Source organism: Odocoileus virginianus, chromosome 9 (genome assembly GCF_023699985.2).
Source record: "Odocoileus virginianus isolate 20LAN1187 ecotype Illinois chromosome 9, Ovbor_1.2, whole genome shotgun sequence".
NCBI lineage: Eukaryota > Metazoa > Chordata > Mammalia > Artiodactyla > Cervidae > Odocoileus > Odocoileus virginianus.
In genome coordinates, this window is record NC_069682.1 from 23,355,581 (window position 1) to 23,375,602 (window position 20,022).

The 20,022-nt window shown below is 43.6% G+C and overlaps 1 protein-coding gene and 1 long non-coding RNA gene across 5 annotated transcripts in view; one reads left to right on the forward strand and one right to left on the reverse strand.

Annotated features, from left to right (window-relative positions):
- The window catches only part of PRTFDC1 (phosphoribosyl transferase domain containing 1), a 95,207-nt gene extending 83,330 nt beyond the window's left edge, over nt 1–11,877 (reverse strand). For 2 of the 4 annotated variants that reach the window (XR_011489397.1, XM_070472073.1), the window contains exons 1-2: nt 11,635–11,877; nt 2,197–2,303 (exon numbers count right to left, since the gene is read on the reverse strand). Coding sequence is in view for 3 of the 4 variants with exons in the window: in XM_070472073.1 (XP_070328174.1) it covers nt 2,197–2,303; nt 11,635–11,859 (332 nt within the window). In the remaining variant the exon portion in view is untranslated. Of the gene's footprint in view, nt 1–2,196; nt 2,304–10,894; nt 11,042–11,634 lie in introns of those variants that run through there. The other 2 variants (XM_020911664.2, XM_070472074.1) reach the window with 2 other exon arrangements.
- Nucleotides 11,116–14,564, forward strand: LOC139036581 (uncharacterized). Its single transcript, XR_011489398.1, has 3 exons — nt 11,116–11,263; nt 12,105–12,217; nt 12,948–14,564. It is a non-coding gene; the product is annotated as an uncharacterized lncRNA (long non-coding RNA).
- The last annotated feature ends 5,458 nt before the right edge of the window (nt 14,565–20,022 follow it).

The following is a 20,022-nucleotide window of genomic DNA, read 5'->3' on the forward strand; positions in this document are numbered from 1 at the left end:
CCTCCTGTAGAGGCAACTGGTAACCTTGCCAGGATTCAATCCTGTACTGTATCATGATGCAATTAACTTAAGTCATAAATTAATTTTCAGATGAGAGAAGACAAAATTTGTTTAAACCAGGGGGTTCCCAAACTCATGTGAAGACAAAGTACTTCTGAGAGCTATTAAGAGGTGAATCGAGTACAAAGACGCCCATCGCACAAGAGAAGTTGGTTTAACTACCAAAGTCAAGCACATTTCTTCCCCACCCCACCCCTTTCCTTTGCAAGAATCTGTATCCTTTTTCTTTGTTTTTTGGGTAGGAGAAATCCAGTAGACTGATTCTTAGGAAGCTGAATATATTTTATAAAATTTACCCCTTTTTCAAAATTAGGTATTTTTATGTTTTCTAACCTTCCACCATATTTTATGTGTAATACATTCATCATAATGGCTGAGGCTGGACTAAACAAAATATTGAGTCAATGCAGCTACTGAATCAAATTAATTTGGGAGAAATTTCTTTCCAAGTATGTGCAAAAAGAAATTGATAAATATTCTATTCAATAGCGGAGACCACTTTTCCCCTACCATATCAATAATAGGAGTTTTGCATTCATATTTGTCTACATTTGAAAAAGGAAAAATTTATTGAGCAACTGTTTTCCTTGGTGCCATACAGTGAGTATCACTGGGCTTAGAAATCCACCTCCCAATCCAGTGAAATAGAATGGTAGCAAGTATCGGGTGTTCTCTAATGAAATGACTTAGGAATCTGCATCTTTAATAGGAATTGCCAACTGGGAGGTTCGACAAGTTGGGAGATGCCAAATTTTTCACATTTATTTCTTCTCAGAACCTTTCTTCCCTTTAAGGATCAAAACTTGTATTCCATGGAAGGCCACCTGAGGCCATGAGAAATCCCAAACTAGATCTTATTTTAATAATATTTTATAGTTTGAGAGAACAGGCAATATGCAGATCTTCACCAATGGGAAATCTTAGAAATTTCAGTGAAAGAATGACATTTCCTTTTGCTTACAGACAGGCACTGATGGAAAGATAACATCCTGGGAATAGTGACCAGCCGGTGCTTTTCAAACTTTCCTTTGGCTGAGGATCTATTTCATAAGTTAAATTTTAACTCAGAAGAAAGTCACAGTTTAAGAAAACAGGGGCAGAAGTACAAAGGCTCAAGGGAAAGGGGGGAGTGGGAGCCCCGAGTTTCAGCTTGCCCTTGTTTCTCAGAGATTCTCCCACCCCGATTTCTGAGTGTGAAATACAGGAAGCTTGCTTTTCATATAAATGTGAAGGCTTAAGTACTTGATCTTGTGCTAGAAATCAAAAGTCCATAGAAAGGCAAGGGTCGGGGCATTAAGGCAGCTTTGTTGAAGGGATAAGACCTTTAAGTGCTGACGCCTGTGGTAGGCTGAATTGGAAGAGGCGCTTACTCATTCCAGCATTCTCACCTGGAGAATTCCATGGACAGAGGAGCCTGGCAGGCTGCTACAGTCCATAGGGTCACAAAGAGTCAGACACAACTGAGTGACTAACTTTCTGTTACTTTCTTTTCTCTAAAAACTAAGAAACACATGGGGGTGACTTAGGGGCTTAGAAGATGAGAGTCAAGTGGCTGGGAAGGAGCCAGAGGACATCTGTGTCAAGGGGTTCAAAAGAACCAGAAACAGTAGTGGAGAAACAGTTCCATGCTGCTATTTTTAAGCTGCACATATTCTTATTTCCAAAACATTACCCCTGAAAACATCATTGTCCACAGACTGGCCAACCTGTGAGACAGGACTCATTCGAGATAAATGCAAATTGCAGGAAAAGCCAGGGCTTCAGGGGTGTGGCCTGTGAAGGTAAATGAAGATAAAGGTCACCTCTTAACTCTCCCCGGTAAGAGTCTGTGAAAAACATGAGACAAATGCTTTCCCGGCCCTCATTTTTATCAGTCTGTATAGGACATTGTTATTTTGAGGCTTTACTAATTTACTATCTATAGTCACTACTATCTTTTGTATGTACAGCCTTCTTACTGTTTTCCCTGAACAAATATCCAAGGAAATCACAGATTTATTTTACTCCAATTTATCTGTCCTATAAACATTCTATCCACCACTGTATAGAAGAGACTCTGGAATAGGGTCCCTGAGCATACTGTTTGATTCACACAGGAGAGGACTAGACAAAACGGATTCGGCAAAGAGCGCTCACCTGTCCACAATGATGCCATGAGGGATGAGCACGTATTCCAAGTCTCCGTAGTAGTGCTGTGGGTACGTGAATAAGCTCAAATCATACCCTGGCCAGTCATCCATAATCTGCAAACCAATTGATTTTGGTTACAACATTTTCATTGGAAATTTATTTTTAAAAACATAAATAAACAAGAGCATGCTTTGTAAAAACAAATACCACTGAAAACAAGAGACTAGGTCTGACGATCCATACGGCATTCAATTGTATTCCATCAACCTATGAGAAGCCAGGTGGAGCAAGGTAATTTGTTTCCTGATGAAGGACCTACTGAAGTGAACTGGGAACTCCATTCCTGACTTCTGGCATCACAAGATAAAACCCAACCTACAGCTAACATGACAGTACTGTTTGTAAGAGTGCACAAAGGTAAAGATACAATGTATATTTACATTATAAATATTATCATGAATATAAGTTACATTATTTTGTAATTATAGGCATACCTCATTTTACTGGGCTTTGCAGATAGTATTTTTTGTTTTTTTACAAATTGAAGGTTTATGGCAACCTTGCATTGTCAGAGGATGCTTAGCACTTTTGGCAATAAAGCATTTTAAATTAAGGTATGTACATTTTTTTTTTTAGACATAATGGTATTGTACACTTAATCGACCACAGTATAGGGTAAACCTAACTTTTGTATGTACTGGAAAACCAAAACAGTAGTCATTTGTGACTTGCATTATTGAGATATTTGCTTTAATTTGGTGAACTGGAACTGAAGCCACACTATCTCTGAAGTCTGGCTACTGATACAGACAGTATCACTCCACATTATTATAATATATTATTATATATACTATTACATTGTATATATACAGTGTGTATATATATTATACATTGTAATCACCTCACCTGCCTTGGAAAGGTTACCTACTAAAAGTACACCTTTCCTGGTATTATTGTGCACCCAAACTTCTGAGTGGTTGGGTCATTTTAGTAAAGACCTCAAAAGGATGTGCTGTGGTGGGAACACAAGTCAGTCCTGTTGGGAACCGACTGCTCCAGAAAACTGGTGTATTCAGATAGTGGACAGACTGCTAGCAAGCCTCCCTCTTGCTCAGGACTGGATGTGCAAGTCTGATGGTTAAGACAGTAAAGAGGCAGGAGAGAAAATGCCAGTGAAGACCATGTTCCCTTTACTTTCAGATCATCCAGAAAGGCACTCAAGCCAAACCATAGCTGAACTGCAGTCTCGGGTTTTCTGGTTACTCCCACACACCTCCATCAGACTTCTCCATACAGCTGTAAGCTTTCAAGGTCTCTCCTAATGCAGACCTATCCTAATTTCCCAGCCCAACTCCCCATACCATCTCCTCCTGTCCTCAGATTGGTCCGCAGTCAAATCGGGATCCTCCCCAGCTCTGTGTTCTGTTCATTTGCTGTCTCTCACCTGCACCCTCTCCCTGTCTAACACACTCCCCCCCGTACCCTAAACTCCACATCATCCGCAGAAATTCAGGACAGGCCCCAGTACTTGCCGACTGTTCCCACCTCTGTGTGATCTGGCCGCCCAAACTCCTTGTATCCCTCAGAGCTCTCTGCTCCTTGAGAAGACTTCGGTCTCTTCCTGCCTCTGGCTCCCTCATCGCATCTGTTTTCTATTGTTTTAAAACCTATCTGTACTTCATCAAATGCTGGGATATCCCCCTGCTTCTCCCCTGCCTCCTCACCGGGAGCTCAAAACCAGGTTCTGGAAGGGCCACTTAGGGTCCAGACTCCACTGACTCCCATCCCGGTTCCAGGCTCTGGAACACTGACCAGACCAAATCCACCGCAGACGAATCCCTTCCCTCTCAGTAAAGGGGAACTCTTCTCAGCTGCTGAGGTCACACCCGCAGAGTTGTAACTGACCCCTTTCTATCATCCCCCCCTTGCAACCCAGCAGTGAATCCTATCATCAGCTACTTCAGAATTTAACCAGGACCACCTCTCAGCAGACTTCCCAGGTGGCACCAGAGGTAAAGAAGCCGCCTGCCAATGCAGGAGACATAAAAGACGGGCTGGATCCCTGGGTCGGGAAGATCCCCTGGAGGAGGGCATGGCAACCCACTCCAGTATTCTTGCCTGGAGAATCCCATGGACAGAGGAGCCTGGTGGACTACAGTCCGTGGGGTCACAGAGAGTCAGACATGACTGAAGTGACTGAGCATGCACACACACCTCTCAGCATCTCCACTGCCCCCTTCCAGTCCCTGCCACCACCATTTCTTTCAGGACCATTGCCATGGCTACCAACTTTGCCTCCCTGCTTCCACTGTGCCGGCATCCCGCCCATCCTCCACCCCCAAGTGGCAGCTGGAGCCCTCCTTTGAAAAATGTACCTCATGTACATCACTGCAGGCTTCTGCTCAGATTTTTTTCAAGGGCTTCCCATTTCACTAAGAGTACAACCGGAGCTGTCACCATGGCCTGCGGCGGGATTCAGGGCCTCTGACTCATCCCTGGGGCTGTCTACCTGCTTCAGCCACCATTCTCCATCCTGATGCTTGAATGTCCCAAGCATCTTCTGCCCCAAGAGCTTTACACTTGCTTTTCTTTTGCCTACAGCGCTCTTCCCCTGGAAGCCCACATGGCTTACCCTTCACTTCCTTCAAGGCTCCACTCAAACATCACCCCCACAGCGAGGCCTTCCGGACACCTATGTGAAAAAGCACCTGTTCCGTGCCACGCACCTTTGTGCCTCTCTTACCCAGCCTCACTGTCCTTCACGGCGTCTATTTCCACTGGGGGTGACGTGTACGTGTGCTTATGTGTTTTGTCTCCTCACACTGGAACGTTAGCTCCTTCTGGTAGAGACTTTGTCTGTCTCATGCATTGTTGAAATTCCAGCGCTCAGAACACTGACCCGGAATATCGCAGGGGCTCAAAAACGCTGAAGACATGACACAGTCTCCACCCACGTGCTACCCAACCCTCAGTCTCTCTCCTCGTGATAAAGGACACCACTGTTGACGGCTCTGGAAATTCCTACCTGACCAAGGGCAGACGGGCGGTCAAACAATGTGTCATCTGCGTATTTGCAGAGCGTCACAACGGCTCTGCCTTGACCAGCAAATCGGCTAGGGGCACAATTGAATCTCCCGAGACCTCCTAGGGCCGGCTGTTCACTATCAACACTGCGGGTCAGTGCCTGGAACCACCAGGGAACACGAGGAGCTTCCAGAAGACTCACTGGCAGGCCATGATAAAGACCAGACGAGGCGCCGGAGCAGCACCCGGCCCCAGGGAGATCGCCCCGGGACACAGCACCTTCTGGCTTCCCTGCCAGAACACACACACCACCTCCTGGAGCCCGTGCAGTGCTGGCCGGGGGTTAGTCCTCCCACCGTGAAATCCTGCGGTAGCCCCTGCCCAGATGAATCTGAGACCACCCTCTAGTCCATGTTCTAGGGCTCAGCTCCGACACTTACTATGGACATGAGGAAAACTCTATCTGAGACTCATTTCCCCCTCCTTTAAATAGAACACAATAAAAACCCAAAGACAGGGTTGTTTTGAGAATAAAAAGGACAGATAATGTACTTAGATTCCTAGTACATTTCTATTTCCATATATGATAAATGATATATAAATATATGATAAATGATGCCTCCCAAAAAGAAAAGAATGATACAATGACAAATAAAACAAACCTATAGAGACTTCCCTAGAGGTCTGGTGGTTAAGACTCCGTGCTCCCAATGCAGGGGGCCCAGGTTCGATCTCTAGTTAGGGGACTAGATCCCACATACTGCAACTAAGACACAGTACAGCCAAACAAAAAACAACAAACAAACCTACAGACAAAAACTGTACTGGAAATCTGTAGCTCAAAGGCAGCATGGAGTAACAGCAAAGAGCATGGATTAGTAACCTAACGCACCTCGTGGTGCGTTTACTAGCTGTGGGACCTCAGGCGTTAAACTCTCTGGGTCAGGGTTTTCTTCTATAAAACAGTCAATGCCTACCTCATATGGCTAACTTGAGGATTAAATAAGATAGATAATGGATATAAAACTCTTACATCAGTATCTGGTCTATTGCTGCTGCTGCTGCTAAGTCGCTTCAGTCGTGTCCGACTCTGTGCAACCCCACAGACGGCAGCCCACCAGGCTCCGCCATCCCTGGGATTCTCCAGGCAAGAACACTGGAGTGGGTTGCCATTTCCTTCTCCAATGAATGAAAGTGAAAAGTGAAAGTGAAGTCGCTTAGTCGTGTCCGACTCTTCGCAACCCCATGGACTGCAGCCTACCAGGCTCCTCCATCCATGGGATTTTCCAGGCAAGAGTACTGGAGTGGGTTGCCATTGCCTTCTCCAATCTGGTCTACAGTACCCTGCAATAAATGCTAACCAGGAAGACATACTGAAACATCAATAGTTTACTTAAAAATTACGTTTGAATTAATTTAAAGAAGTGCCTCAAACCTATTTGCTAAAGTCTCATGGCCCGAGTTAAAGCTGTAAATTTTAAAGTAGAAGAAACGTGTTTCTCTAAACACTATTCTATAAGCCAAACCAGTCTATTTCCAAATGAGTCTGAAATAGTTCATTTTCACTGTCAAGATAAAAGACAATTAGAGATGAGGGAACCACTGGTTTATCCTTAATAGTACATGCAAAATTGCATTGTAAATGTGTCCCAGACCTGAGGGAATGGAGGCTGTTGGGAACTGCAGATAATTATGTTATTCATCTGCTTTTTGAAAAATCAAAACAAGAAGTCTTTAAATAGTTTCAGTATCACAGATAATATGCTCTAAGTTTTTTCAGAACAATGCTTTCTCTGTTCAAAGACGCAAAATACGGCCAAGCTGGGGAAGTGACAAACACATTCACCAAGCCATTTTACATCACATCCAAACCTCAGAACTCCCCTGGACCCTCTGTTCCCCATTTGAAGATACACTGAAGACCTTCTTTCTAAGTCATTAAATCTTAATTTTTTGCTTAGAATATTTCCTGCTTTATTTTTCAAGTTGGCTGCCCTGGGGATAAAAACAGTTTGGAAACACATACAAAAGGCTAATCTCGGCTCCTCTCTGCTGCTAAGCCCCAGACCATGGGCCCCACTCTCTCCTTCAGGCATGACCATGGCGGCTGCCAATTTCAGGTTCACATCGACCCATCCACCGCAGGAGAGGAAGGGAGTCTCTGCTTCTGGGAACCCCAGACAAGAACAGGAGTTGGCCCAGCTGGGGTCACTAGTACAGGCCCAGAACCAGGGAGGGAGGTGCAGTGTGACGAATGCCTCAGAACCACATGTTGAGAAACGTGAGTCCAAACAAAGTCCGAAAAGAAGGGCCCCGGAGATCTGCCACCAGGAGAACGAAGGGAGAACTGCACAGGCCAAATAACACCTTGTGTCCTGCATGCCTTCCTCTTCCATGGAAGGTTCTACACCCGGAAGGTGAAACCCATCACTCCTAGGAAAGTTGTGATCCCAATGGATTTCTCTGATTCCCACCACGTTTCCATGGGCAGATAGGGAGGGAGACAACAGAAGCACAATTATTTTAGATTTTCCTCTTCTCCTTATTTTCCTACCAAATTCACATGTGTAGGTACTAACTATGGTTCTTCTGATAATGGTTCTGTAAAAGTAAAACATATCTATAAACCTGATGCCCAAAGGGCAGACAGATAAAGATCTTTTCCCTCCCTGAGAAGTCACAAAGATACACCAGCGGAGTAGTAGGGTGAGGGGTAGTGGGGGGACACTGGTGACCAGCTATCCTAAACAGAGTCTCTGAACCTAGGGCCACATCTCTGGCTTGGCCATCCCATGTACTGTTAATAATCTACTAATGTCCCATTTCCCCAATTCAACTGAAAGCCATATGCAGCCAAGAGCAGTTTCCATCTCTTCATTTTCCCTTCTCTTGCACAAACTATACTCATTTTACACTTAAGTTTTCTAGGCCCCTTGCCATTTTCATCACCAAGTTTCTACCAACTCAGAATTCTCTTCACTACCTCATTTCTGGATACTCCAATACACACTCCGATGATCATTCTAGCTACCCCATCTTGAGGCAACTTCACCCACCTTAGCTCAAACGACTTCACCTCCACTCCACCTTGGCCACAGCCCATCAGCCACAGCAGCCCCAGCTCTGAACAAACTTTTTGGCCAACCCAATATTATTACCCCACTGGTACTGAAACTTCCCTTTGGCTTTTTGCAGCTCCTTCTTGAGGGCTCTCTACTTTCCCAGTATACCGTTCCTCCTGAGTTGTCTTTATCCTCCTGACACTTGATGCCATCAGCTCACCTTGAATTCACTCTGAATCAAGTTGCCCATAGACAACTTGATGTGAATCTAATTATCCCAAGCTCTACAGGAGAGAATGACAAGAGTGCAGGAAGTATCTCCACAATACCTTGATTATTTCCAACCTCGGTGAACCCCCACACTGCCTACCTTTATCTTTCACCAAATCACCTTGCTTTCAAGAGGCCCTCTTTTAACACCAACAGTTATTCACTGTTCCACCATTTGCTTTTTAGACTTTAAAAATCTACCTTTCCAATTAGTCACATTTATGGGTCTCATCCCTTTTAAAGAATATCTATTATTAAATAATAGTACTGTATTTAACCATTCTACTGATGGCATAGTTGTTTAAAAGACTCTCACTACTGCTAGCTTCATAACTGTCTTTGCCATCTTGATGCTACCTGCTCTTTCTGCAGTATGTGACCCTCCTGCTCAATCTTAACCCCCTCATGAACATGTGTGTGTGCTTAATCATGTCCAACTCTTTGTGATCCCGTGGACTGTAGTCTGCCAGGTTCCTCTGTCCATGGGATTCTCCAGGCAAGGACACTGGAGTGGGTTGCCAGTTCCTTCTCCAGGGGATCTGCCTGACCCAGGGATCGAACCTGGGTCTCCCACATTGCAAGCAGATTCTTTACTATCTGAGCCACGAGGGAAGCCCGTCCTTTTGCCCCCTCACCTCCATAAAACTCTGTTCCTTAGGCACTGGCCACCCTATCTGCTTTCTCCTACTTTTCTACTCATTCTTGGTCTCCTCACTGGCTTCTCCCACTAAGTGTCTTACATCCGGGGATTTCCAGGTTTCTACCCTTAACAATAATTTTATTTCCCCACCATGTTCACCAGGCATTCACATCCATTGCCAAGTGAAAGTCGCTCAGTCATGTCTGACTCTTTGCAACCCCATGGACTATACAGTCCATGGAATTCTCCAGGCCAGAATACTGGAGTGGGTAGCCTTTCCCTTCTCCAGGGGTTCTTCCCAACCCAGGGATCGAACCCAGGTCTCCCATATTGCAGATGGATTCTTTACCAGCTGAGCCACCAGGGAAGCCCAAGAATACTGGAGTGAGTGGGTAACCTACCCTTCTCCAGCAGATCTTCCTGACCCAGGAATCGAACCAGGGTCTCCTGCATTGCAGGCAGATTCTTTACCAGCTGAGCTATCAGGGAAGCCCACTGATAAGCATCAAATATTTGTTTGCTGATGATTTCCAATCTATCCAGTCCCCCTCCTGAATTCCAAACAGGAATTTCAAATTGCCTCCCGTGCATCATGACCCATAGGCTTTACAGGCATTTAGAGACTCAACTTGTCCAGAACTGAACAGAATGACTTCCTTTTTTCAAACATTTTCACCCCAAATCTAGGCCTGACCAACCTCGGCATGGCAAGTGGAGTGATCATTTTTTTTAAAAAGCATAAAACTGGATGTTATGATTCCTTCTCAGAACGTAATGATTTCTTTGCCCTTGGCAGGTGCCGTCTTGGAGAATAAGTCCCCTACATACGAACCCTCAAGTTGTGAACTTTCAAAGATGCAAACGTGCATGCCAGCCCCTGTATACACAAGTGTTGTATTGGACTAGTGTACTCTTCAAGGTACTGTACTGTAAGATTAAAAGTCTTATTTTTTTGTTTGTAATGTATTATTATTTTTGAAAAGTATTATAAACATTATCGTGTTACAGTAATATACAACCAATTATGTTAGTTAGGTACCTAGGCTGACTTCGTTGGACTTACAAACTAATTGGACTTGTGAACACGCTCTCTGAATGGAACTTGTTCGGACGTAGGGGACTTGCTACAGTACCCTTCTTCAATCTTCAGGTGGCAATCTCCCCCTTAGCCTTCCGCTCTTGGCTCAGACGTCACTCAGGGCGCCAACCTGAGCATCTGAGCTAAAATAGCAGCCTCAGCCCTCCTCCAATCACTGTCTCAAGACTCTCTTTTCTCTTCCCTGCACGTATCACTGTCTGAGGGCATATTCTTCCTGTAGGTGCTTTCATACTGCTTGCCTGTGCTCCTCTCTAGAATGTAAGGTCCACGAACACAGGGGTTTGTCTGGTTTTCCCAGAGACTAGAACACTGCCTGGAACTCAGCAGAATAAACAGGAGCCCAATGACAAATAAATGAACTCCTTTAAGACTAACAGGCCTGGCTGTGAAATCAACCCTGAGCAACAGAGTTCAACCCCAACAGATCAGTTACGATGAGATGTTTCCTAATCCAACTCTCCCACTCCTGCAGGCCTCAGTCACAGACAGGATTATCTGTACATTACAGGCTGATTTCTGAACAAAGAATCTTAAAGTAGGAAGTTGGCCCCACCCACCCACCACCCTCACCACAGTTTCACTTTAAACCTGACACGTTAAAACCACTACCTTCCAAGGAAGCCAGCAGCCGTATCGCAAGACCAGATTTGATTCCAGGATGCTGATCCTTGGGTACCCACTGTGCGATGGCTGACTTTGTGGGGTTCCCAGGGATAAAGAGGATCTGGTCTGGGACCCCATCCTCCCACACCTTCTGATACTCCACACACACGAGTTCGCTCAGCGGGTCTTTTTGCAGACACGGATGCTCTCTCGAGGGGCGCTCTCGAGTCCGATCTCGTGCGGAGGCCCTACAGTAAGAGCCCTGGCCGGTGTTTCAAAGCTCAAACGTAATGTCCTAGCTGCCCTGGCCAACTCTCGGGATCCTTTTTGAAAACAACACGTGAAGCCCGCGCTGGGGGAGTCAGGAGTGAGCCCGTAAGCACGGAGGCCCGTAAGAGCCACCCGCGGGGGTCCTCGCAACCCCCCCGGCGCCCAGGGATGACTCCGGGCGGCCAGCGGGAGTGGGACCCGGAACCACGCGGGCTCAACCCTGGGGAGTAGCGGATGGCTGTCGGGGGGAGGTGGGGACGCCGAGGACCCGGGGGAAGGGCTGTTAAGCGCGGGGTCAGATGGGGGAGGGGGAAGATGGAACCGACCCGCTGGGAGGGAAGAACAAAGCCGTGGCCAGCTCGCTCCCGAATGCATTTCGGGCGTTTAATCGAGAAAGGAGGTGGGGGAGGGAGGGTGCCAACGAAGGAGGGGCGGGGAGCGCGCGCCTCGGCCCCGAAATCGGAGTTTGCATTTACCACGACGCCTCGCCCGTAGTCTGGCGCCTCCTCACGGTTCCCGGCCATGTTTCTCCGGGGAAAGCGGGAAGGAAAGGAGCGAGCGGGGAGGGTGACGGGCCAGGAGCGGGTGGGTGGGGGGTGAGAGGGGGGACCGCTCCGCCCCCGGCCGCAGGGCGGGAGAGCCGCTGCGCACCCAGGACCCCGGGCCTGGCGCGGCTCCAGCGCTTCGGCCCGCGCCCCCATCCCGGGCGGGTCCTCGGGCGCGGGGCGGGGCGAAGGGAAGGGCCCGGGGCGTCGGTGGGGGCGGGGAGAGGTCGGGGCGCAGCTGCCGCGGGGCCGGCTCCACCTGAGCGCGGGTCCCCTGCGGCCACCGCCCGTCTGCGAGCTCGGGGACCCGGGGGACCCAGGCTGCCCGCGGCTCGCCCTTTCTGCCGCAGAACACGTGCCCAGGTCCCCCGCTTGCCTAAGTCTGCCGTCCCCGCTTTCAGGCTAACAAGGTCCTGGAATCCTGCCTGCTGACTTTTGGGTGCTCTTGACCGCAAGTAAATCCGCGAAAGAGCCTGCGGTATAGGATGTTCTCCAAGTGCGGCTGTGGACCAAAGTATGATGTGTTTTTAAAACCCTCTTAACTGCCCAGCCAGGAGTTGGAAAGAGATGTGCGGCGGTTTACCCCTGAACCAAACCCGCGGTTACAGGATCTGTACTTGGAAAGACGGCCCTTCCTTTACTGCTTTCAGGGCGGGGCGGGGGTGGTTTACATGTCATCCACTTCACCACTTTTTAAAGAACGTATGGTCAGTTTAATTGTTTCAGGTTGCAGCTTAAAGCCATAGCTCTTCTCAAATTCACAAGCCTTCTTTTATGAATCTTTTGTTAATTCAACCCCAGATCCCCCCTTAGATGGTCCTGGTTCTTTGTCCCTTCCTCCAGGGCCCGGCTCTCCCTTTAAATGTATTCACTGCCCTGTCTCTGCCATCTCGCTTCATCCTTTGCAGCCCGCTCTGGTCTGAAGACCCGACCTGGACTCGGGCCTCTCGGAAAGACTATTTTGTTCATCTTCAAGTTCTGGCGCAAAGCAGGGAAGGACTGCTGATTTTGCTTGGTTTGAGGGGAAAATAGTTATCAATATGTCGCTCCGGGTGGGGAAAATATTAGTCATTAGGCCCAACTCAGCCCTGTGTGCCTTCAGCCTCTGGTGTGTCTACAGCCAGCACGTGCATCGCTGAGATTAGGCGCTGTCCGGAGGGGGGGGGGGGGGGCGGCTGGGGAGGGGCAGGGGAAGGGCGGCAGGGAGGCTCCTGTTAACTAGCGCTTATGTGCTTCTTGCACAGATAAACGTGTCAGCCGTGCTTGTTTGGGGCAATTTTTATAGTCTGACCCACCTCTTTTCTCAAAGGTAAGGCACCATCTTCTATTTTCATTGTCGAAGACCAATCCCAGGAAGCATCTTCACAACCAAAGTCACTAAAATTTCCAGGAACTGAAGGTGATCATCAGACAGAAGTGTCTAGAAGACTGCTGGGAAGCCAGCCACCCCGCGTCAGGGCAGGTTATGGTGGAGAAGCTGTGTGCTCAGAGTCAGATATCTGAACTGCTGAGACACTCAGAGGTTGGAATGCAGTGGTTTACCTTAGGAATCCCTCTGTCTTACTGCAGCGAAGTCAGGTTTACCCGTGGGTACATGGGCCTTGGGAACAAGAAACTTCAGTATCAGTTTACAGATGTAGCTGCTCTAAAGAAATAAAAAAGCTGCTACTGTGTGCTCAGCCCAGGCACTGTGAAAGATGTAAAGGAAATGGCAGATAAATCTTTCCTTAAAATGGCCATTAATTTAAATGTAAAATCCAGTAAGTTCACAATGAAAAAAAGTCACTTACTTGAATGATCACAGAATCTCAAGAAGATCCTATAGAGACCCACAGGACAGCCTGTGAAGAATACAGAATGATGCACAAATGGTTTTTTTAAATTGAATTCATTTTATTTTTTATCTTTGTATATTTTGATAACATTTTGTGTGATCTAATTATGCTTCTCTACTTTGGACTACATTAATGTAATACAGTATACATTTGACATCACAAATTGCATTTACAAGAACCAATACCCAAGAATAACATCATCCGTCCTGACTTTATGCTTAATCCTTATATGAGGACAAAGAGGCAAAAATTCTTTCTAAATCTCAGATTTCTGTTATGCATCTACTGCAATGGCTTTAGATGACGATTCTGGTTTTTTTAGTAATAACCCATATGAAGTTAGATAATAAGGCTAAGCCAATTACGTCCAACAGTATGCCTCAATTTTCTCATCAGTAAGAGTGACAATACTGCATATGAAGTTTTTTTTTTTTTCTCTACTGGATGGGAAGATGAGATTAACATGAGGTGACATGTGAGAGAATCCTTTGAAAAATGCTATAAAACTGTAAGGTGTTAATTTGAGATACTGTGACAGTGTGTGACCAAATGTTTATAATGTTATCTGATGGTAAAATGACACAGTAATTGCTTTTTAAGATGGGTGTAGGGTGACCAATCAGGGACAGTTATAATCAAGGGATAAGGTGGAACTGGTATGAGAGTGGATACAGTAAAAAAAAAAAAAGAAAATTATTAAAATAATGGAATTTTTCACACAAAAAAATGGTATTTTAGCTCAGATTGTCCATTTTCTGATACTCCTTTGAAGAAGCTGTAAGGATAAAGACTACATCTTTGCAAAGTTAATAACCAGAAATATACTGGCATTTTTTCAGTCCTTCTCTTGATCCACTTTTTAGTTGGAGGGTCCTCCATTTTCAATCCTGAAATTGTCTAGTATCACTACCGTGGTGAAAATGCAAATATTTATGGTTACCTGAATTCTCTTTTGTCCTGAAAGTGTTGCAGGAAGGGGAACTGATTTCAGGGCCCAAAAGTGGGCTCTTGTCTATCACTTAGAAATGAATTATCCAAAGATACACACGTGCTGACAAGCCAAGAGACCTCATTGGGAAGGGGCACCTGGGTGGAGAGCAGGAGGGTGAGGGAACCCAGGAGAACTGCTCCGCACCGTGGCACACAGTCTCAGGCTTTATGATGATGGGATTAGTTTCCTGGTTTTCTCTGGTTAATCATTCTGACTCAGGCCCCTTCCTTGGTGGCACACACATGACTCAGTCAAGGTGGCTGCCATCGAGAAGGATTCTGGGAGGTGGTAGGACACATGGAGTCTCCTTTTGACATTTCCCCAATTCTTCCAGTTTGTGGTGGCTTGTTAGTTATATGTTCCTCACCAGGACCTCCTGTCATAAAATAACTCACAGATATGGTAATTGTGCCTGACCAGGGTAGGCGGTTTCATTCAATGTGTTTCCCCTAACAAAAGAATATACTAACCTTTTGACAGTTGGTAGTCCTTGAACTTTTGCCAATATTAATCTTTATTGAAGGAGTGATGCAGTCTATGTGCTGAGTTGTTCACGCAGTCACTCAGTGACACCAGATTTGAAATCCAGAAAGGCATTTGCTTTTTTTCTGAGTCCTGAAACATGAAAATAAACAAAAAACTCTCAGCCTGGGAATTGTGTTGAAATTCATAAACATGTGAAACTTAGTGACTCAGATTGTTAGTCATAGAGTCACTGGTTAGAGTCTGGATGAAGTCCATTGTGAACAAAAGCCAGTAATAATGATGATGATATTTTGCTTTTTCTTAATGTAGAACAAAACCCTTTACAAATGTTACAAGTACAAACAAACAAAAAAAAAAGTGGCAAAATACTTTATTCCAAATATTCAGGATAAGTAAGAATCTTGCTACCTTTGAGGTATTCTTTTCCCCTTGACATAAATACAGAAAAAAATATAGTTGCAAATGATGGTAACACAAAACAACTTAAGCAAAAGCCTAATTAGTATTCAATTAGCATAGTAAGCCCTCTTTCCTGGACTCTTGTCTGAAGCAGACTGGATCCAATGTGTAGTCTTAGAGTAAGCAAAAAATAATGACTCCATAGCAGTTCTTACAAAACAACCCAGGAGCTAAATTCAGAATTTATGTTTTGCATTATGACACTTTCACTGGTAATTAACCTTACCCTGAAGAACACACGGGGGTAAAATTTAAGTCTGTTCTTTTGCAATAATGTCAGACACGAATAATACCATCAACAGTAAGTGCTGGCTGCTTCAGAGATATTCTCCCACCATCTCCCCCATCTGACCGGAACAGGAATTGGAAAGCTTCGGAGTAGAATAATGCATCCATGTGTTCCTCCAGATCTCAGAGTCCTGGCAGAGTCCTCAACTCTCTTGGCCACCATAAAGCAGTCATTGAAAGGACACAGCTGCAGGAACTAGAGGCTAAGGACTAAATAAATCCACAGGGCTGGAGGCACAAGTCATGTACATGACCCTAGCACAATACCTTGTGGTTATGAATGAGCGGATTAGCATCCAAGGGTGCAGTGGCAGCTTATGCAAAATTAATTGGCACCTCAGCCAGTGCCCAGTTCCTAATGGAAAGATGTCTACTTCAAATATACACACATACACACAAAACAAGGAAAGTTTAGTTAGTGAAAACTTTTCCTGGTGTTGTAGGAATTGTAAGGACCAACTGGACTGGGAGCTGAATGTTCTCTTGGCTGAACATGGATTCTCTTCAGATGGCAGTTGATGTATGACATCCACTGGCAATATCCCAGGAATGAATCCAGCTCTTGTCAGGTTCTGCATTGTATTTTAGGGTTATATTTTATCTTGGGGAAGAGGCTGAGAAGTGGTTTGTGGACTAGGTCATCTCACATGGGAAATGAGACTGAGAAAGAAAAAGAGATTTGGACACTGACCTACCTAGAGGAACATTTCTCAAAGTGTGTTTCAATTCATTTTTCTTTATGTTTGAAAAAGATGAAATTGTGATTCATTATGTTTGAGAAACAATGAGATAAGCAAAGCTAAACATTTCTATCTTGTGGAATGTCTGGGAGTCTTAAATATGCCAACATGTACTGTCAATAGTCAAGAAGACTATAGCAAAATGCAGTGTTTCCCAAACTTTATTTTTTTTACCATGCAAATCTTCTTAGAGGGTGTTTTATAAAAGGTTTTTTAAATTGCATTATTATAAGATATTTAAATTTATACTTATCTGGAAATAGGCAATGAACTTAAAGACTATATTTGAGAGGACTAAATATTTAAAATATAACATAGTTTTCTGACTATGCATTGTTTTTTTTTTTTTTTCCAAAAATATGCAGTAAACTTAAATGGACATGGCTAAGGCCTTTCTCAGCCTCTGAAAGGTCATGGCTTTGCAATTTGTGCCATCCTTCAAGTGGACATGAAACTTGATTATTCTAGAAGACAAGGATTTACTCTCACACCCACTCCCTCTCCCTCTATCATTCATACTTTATTTCCCCTCTAACTACGAACAAGGTCAGCCTTCAGAGTAGCAAGATGCAAGCTATCTCACTGTGACAATCTCCTTTGCCTTTCTCGGTAACTGCGGTGGCTGCGGTGGTTTCCAAAGGCCATTGTTTTTAGACACTGCCAGCATATAGAATATCCAGATGAGCCAGGAGGCAAAGCTGGGATGTGATATAGCAAGTCATGCATTGTCATAGCCAGGACAATGAGATTCTATTGCAATGGCTAGGTTAATAGTCCTGTGGGGTTTGTACTTGAAGGAACTGAGTTCTCTGTGTTTTCTAACTCGGGACCTTTAATTCTACTGACTACCTCAGCTGCACCAGTGGGATTCATGGCAAGTCAAACCTGATTCACAGAGGGTGAAAATTGCTAAGTTTTAATAATTCTGTTCATATCTTTTCATTTTAAGTTTCTGGTTTTGTTCCAGCTTTTTTGAGTATAATTAACAAATAAAAATTGTATGTATTTAAGATATAAAAAAGGGCTTCCCAGGTGGCTCAGTGGTAAAGAATTCGCCTACAAATGCAGGAGACACAGGTGACACAGGTTCGATCCCTGGGTTGGAAAGATACCCTGGAAATGGCAACTCACTCCAGTATTCTTACCTGGAAAATTCCATGGACAGAGGAACCTGGTGGGCTACAATCCATAGAGTCGCAAAGAGTCTGATATGACTGAGTGTGCACACACATACACATGCGCGCACACACAAACGAGGTGTAAAATGTAGTAACTTAGGATACCTATACATTATGAAATAATTACCATAATCATGTTAATTAACACATCCACATAGTAATCACACAGTTGTCTTTGTGTGTGTGTGTGATGAGAACACTAAAGGTCTATTCTGTTAGCAAATATAAAATGTACCAGATAGTATTATTAACTAGTCACCATGCCATACATTAGATGGCCAGAACTTATTTATCTTATAACTGAAAGTTGCTACATTTTTATCATCTCCCAAATTCCACCTCATCCTGAGTCCTCAGAAATTACCACTCTTTTCTCTACTTCTAAGTGAGAGTATACAGTATTTGTCTTGTCTTATTTCATTTAGCATACTGTCCTCTGGATGCATCCATGTTATCATAAAAGGGAGGATTTGCTTCTTTTTTATGGCTGTGTAATAAGTCACTATATATATGAAATAAAATGTAATTTATGTTTATAAAATAAGATAATGCATATAATATGTAATGGAATGTATAGTATAAATATAATGGATAATATGTAACATTATGTTATATATATTATATTACAATAGATACAGGCATTTCACATTTTGATAAAGATTGCATTAAATCTGTAGGTTACCTTGGGCAGTATGGACATTTTAACAATATTAATACCTTTTGATGTTATATGTAAAATAAACATATAACACAAGTGTTTTTCCATGGGATAGTAAACTCTTAATAAATATCACTTGAAATGGCAATGCCAACCATTCCTCAATATATTTTTATTACTTCCAAATTTTTATTTTATAAAAATACATAAATAACTATGTTTTTAATAAAATATTTATGTATATTTTAACTATTTCTGGTGGATAAATTCTCTAGAAATGGAATTTCTAACTTATAGGTTATAAATATTTTTAAGACTCTTGATATACAGTTCTAAATTTAGCTTGCAATATTAATGTCTTTCTTCAATGGAAAATTATAGTAAATCTCATGGGTTTTTAACTGAACATGAATAAAATTTTATTACAAAAATACTTTGAGGTTTGAGGGTAGAGTATTAGCTAACATATATTAAAAGCTTAGTAATTGGAACTAATAAGAAAAAGTCAATTTGAATTTATGATAAATTCTTAACTATAGACTACTTTAAAACAATGTGCTTTTATTGCTGTAGTCCATAAAGTAATACCTAGACTAATGAAAAGTTTATGGTACTCTGTGTTAGGCTTTTGGCTCCAAGTCAGGCAGACTCAGCTTTAAAGTCAGACTCCACCACCTCCTGCCTGACCTTGGGCAAGTTTCTTAATTTCTTCGCCGTATTTTTTGCATCTGTTCAATGAAGATAATGTTAGTTCCTACTTCTCGGGGCTATTGTGAGGCTTAAATAATGTTTCCAGATAACCTAAGGAGTGCACAATACATTTTATCTATTATTTAAGAAGAATAATTTTAAATAGAATCCCTAATTAGAATTTCTGGGTTAATAAACAGATCAGTTGAGAAGTTTTAAGTAAATAAACCTACACTATATCACTTACAGTTTCTTCATGTAAATGAGCCAGTATTTTCCGTGAAATTATATTTGTTGTGTTATCAGCTTGATAGATATATGTGCGTGCTGCATGCAAAGTCACTTCAGTCATGTCCAACTCTGCAACCCTCTGGATCAGACTGTAGCCCACCAAGCTCCTCTGTCCATGGGGATTCTCCAGGCAAGAATACTAGAGTGAGTTGCCTTGCACTCCTCCAGGGAATCTTCCCAACCCAGGAACTGAACCTGTGCCTGTCTGCATCTCTTGCATTGCAGGCTGATTCTTTACCACTAGCACCATCTGTGAAGATATATATATATATAATTTATATCATAAAATTTACATATAAATTTAACAAAAGTAAGCTACAAGAAAAGCCTCTGTAAAATCAATACAAATAGTGATGGATTCTAATAGTAATGGAGATCTTTTATATTTACTGCTTTATTATTTTTTTATATTAGAAAGAAAAAATAGCTTGATTTAATGCTCTTCATGTTTAGAATATGAAGGACAATAACATAAGTTAACTTCAAGATTAATGAATATTCTTCAGATAGATTTCCATCAAACATAAATGCATTTATAACTTACAGCTAAGGAATAGAATGAATGGATCAAATTAAAAGTCACTTAGCATTTTTCTAAGTGTCTCTGTAAGGAGCAGTTGGGGAAAGTCTTTTTTGTTTTTTTGAAAGCTCCCCGTGGCATGTGGGATCTCGTCCCCTGCCCAGTGATCCAGCCCACGCCCCC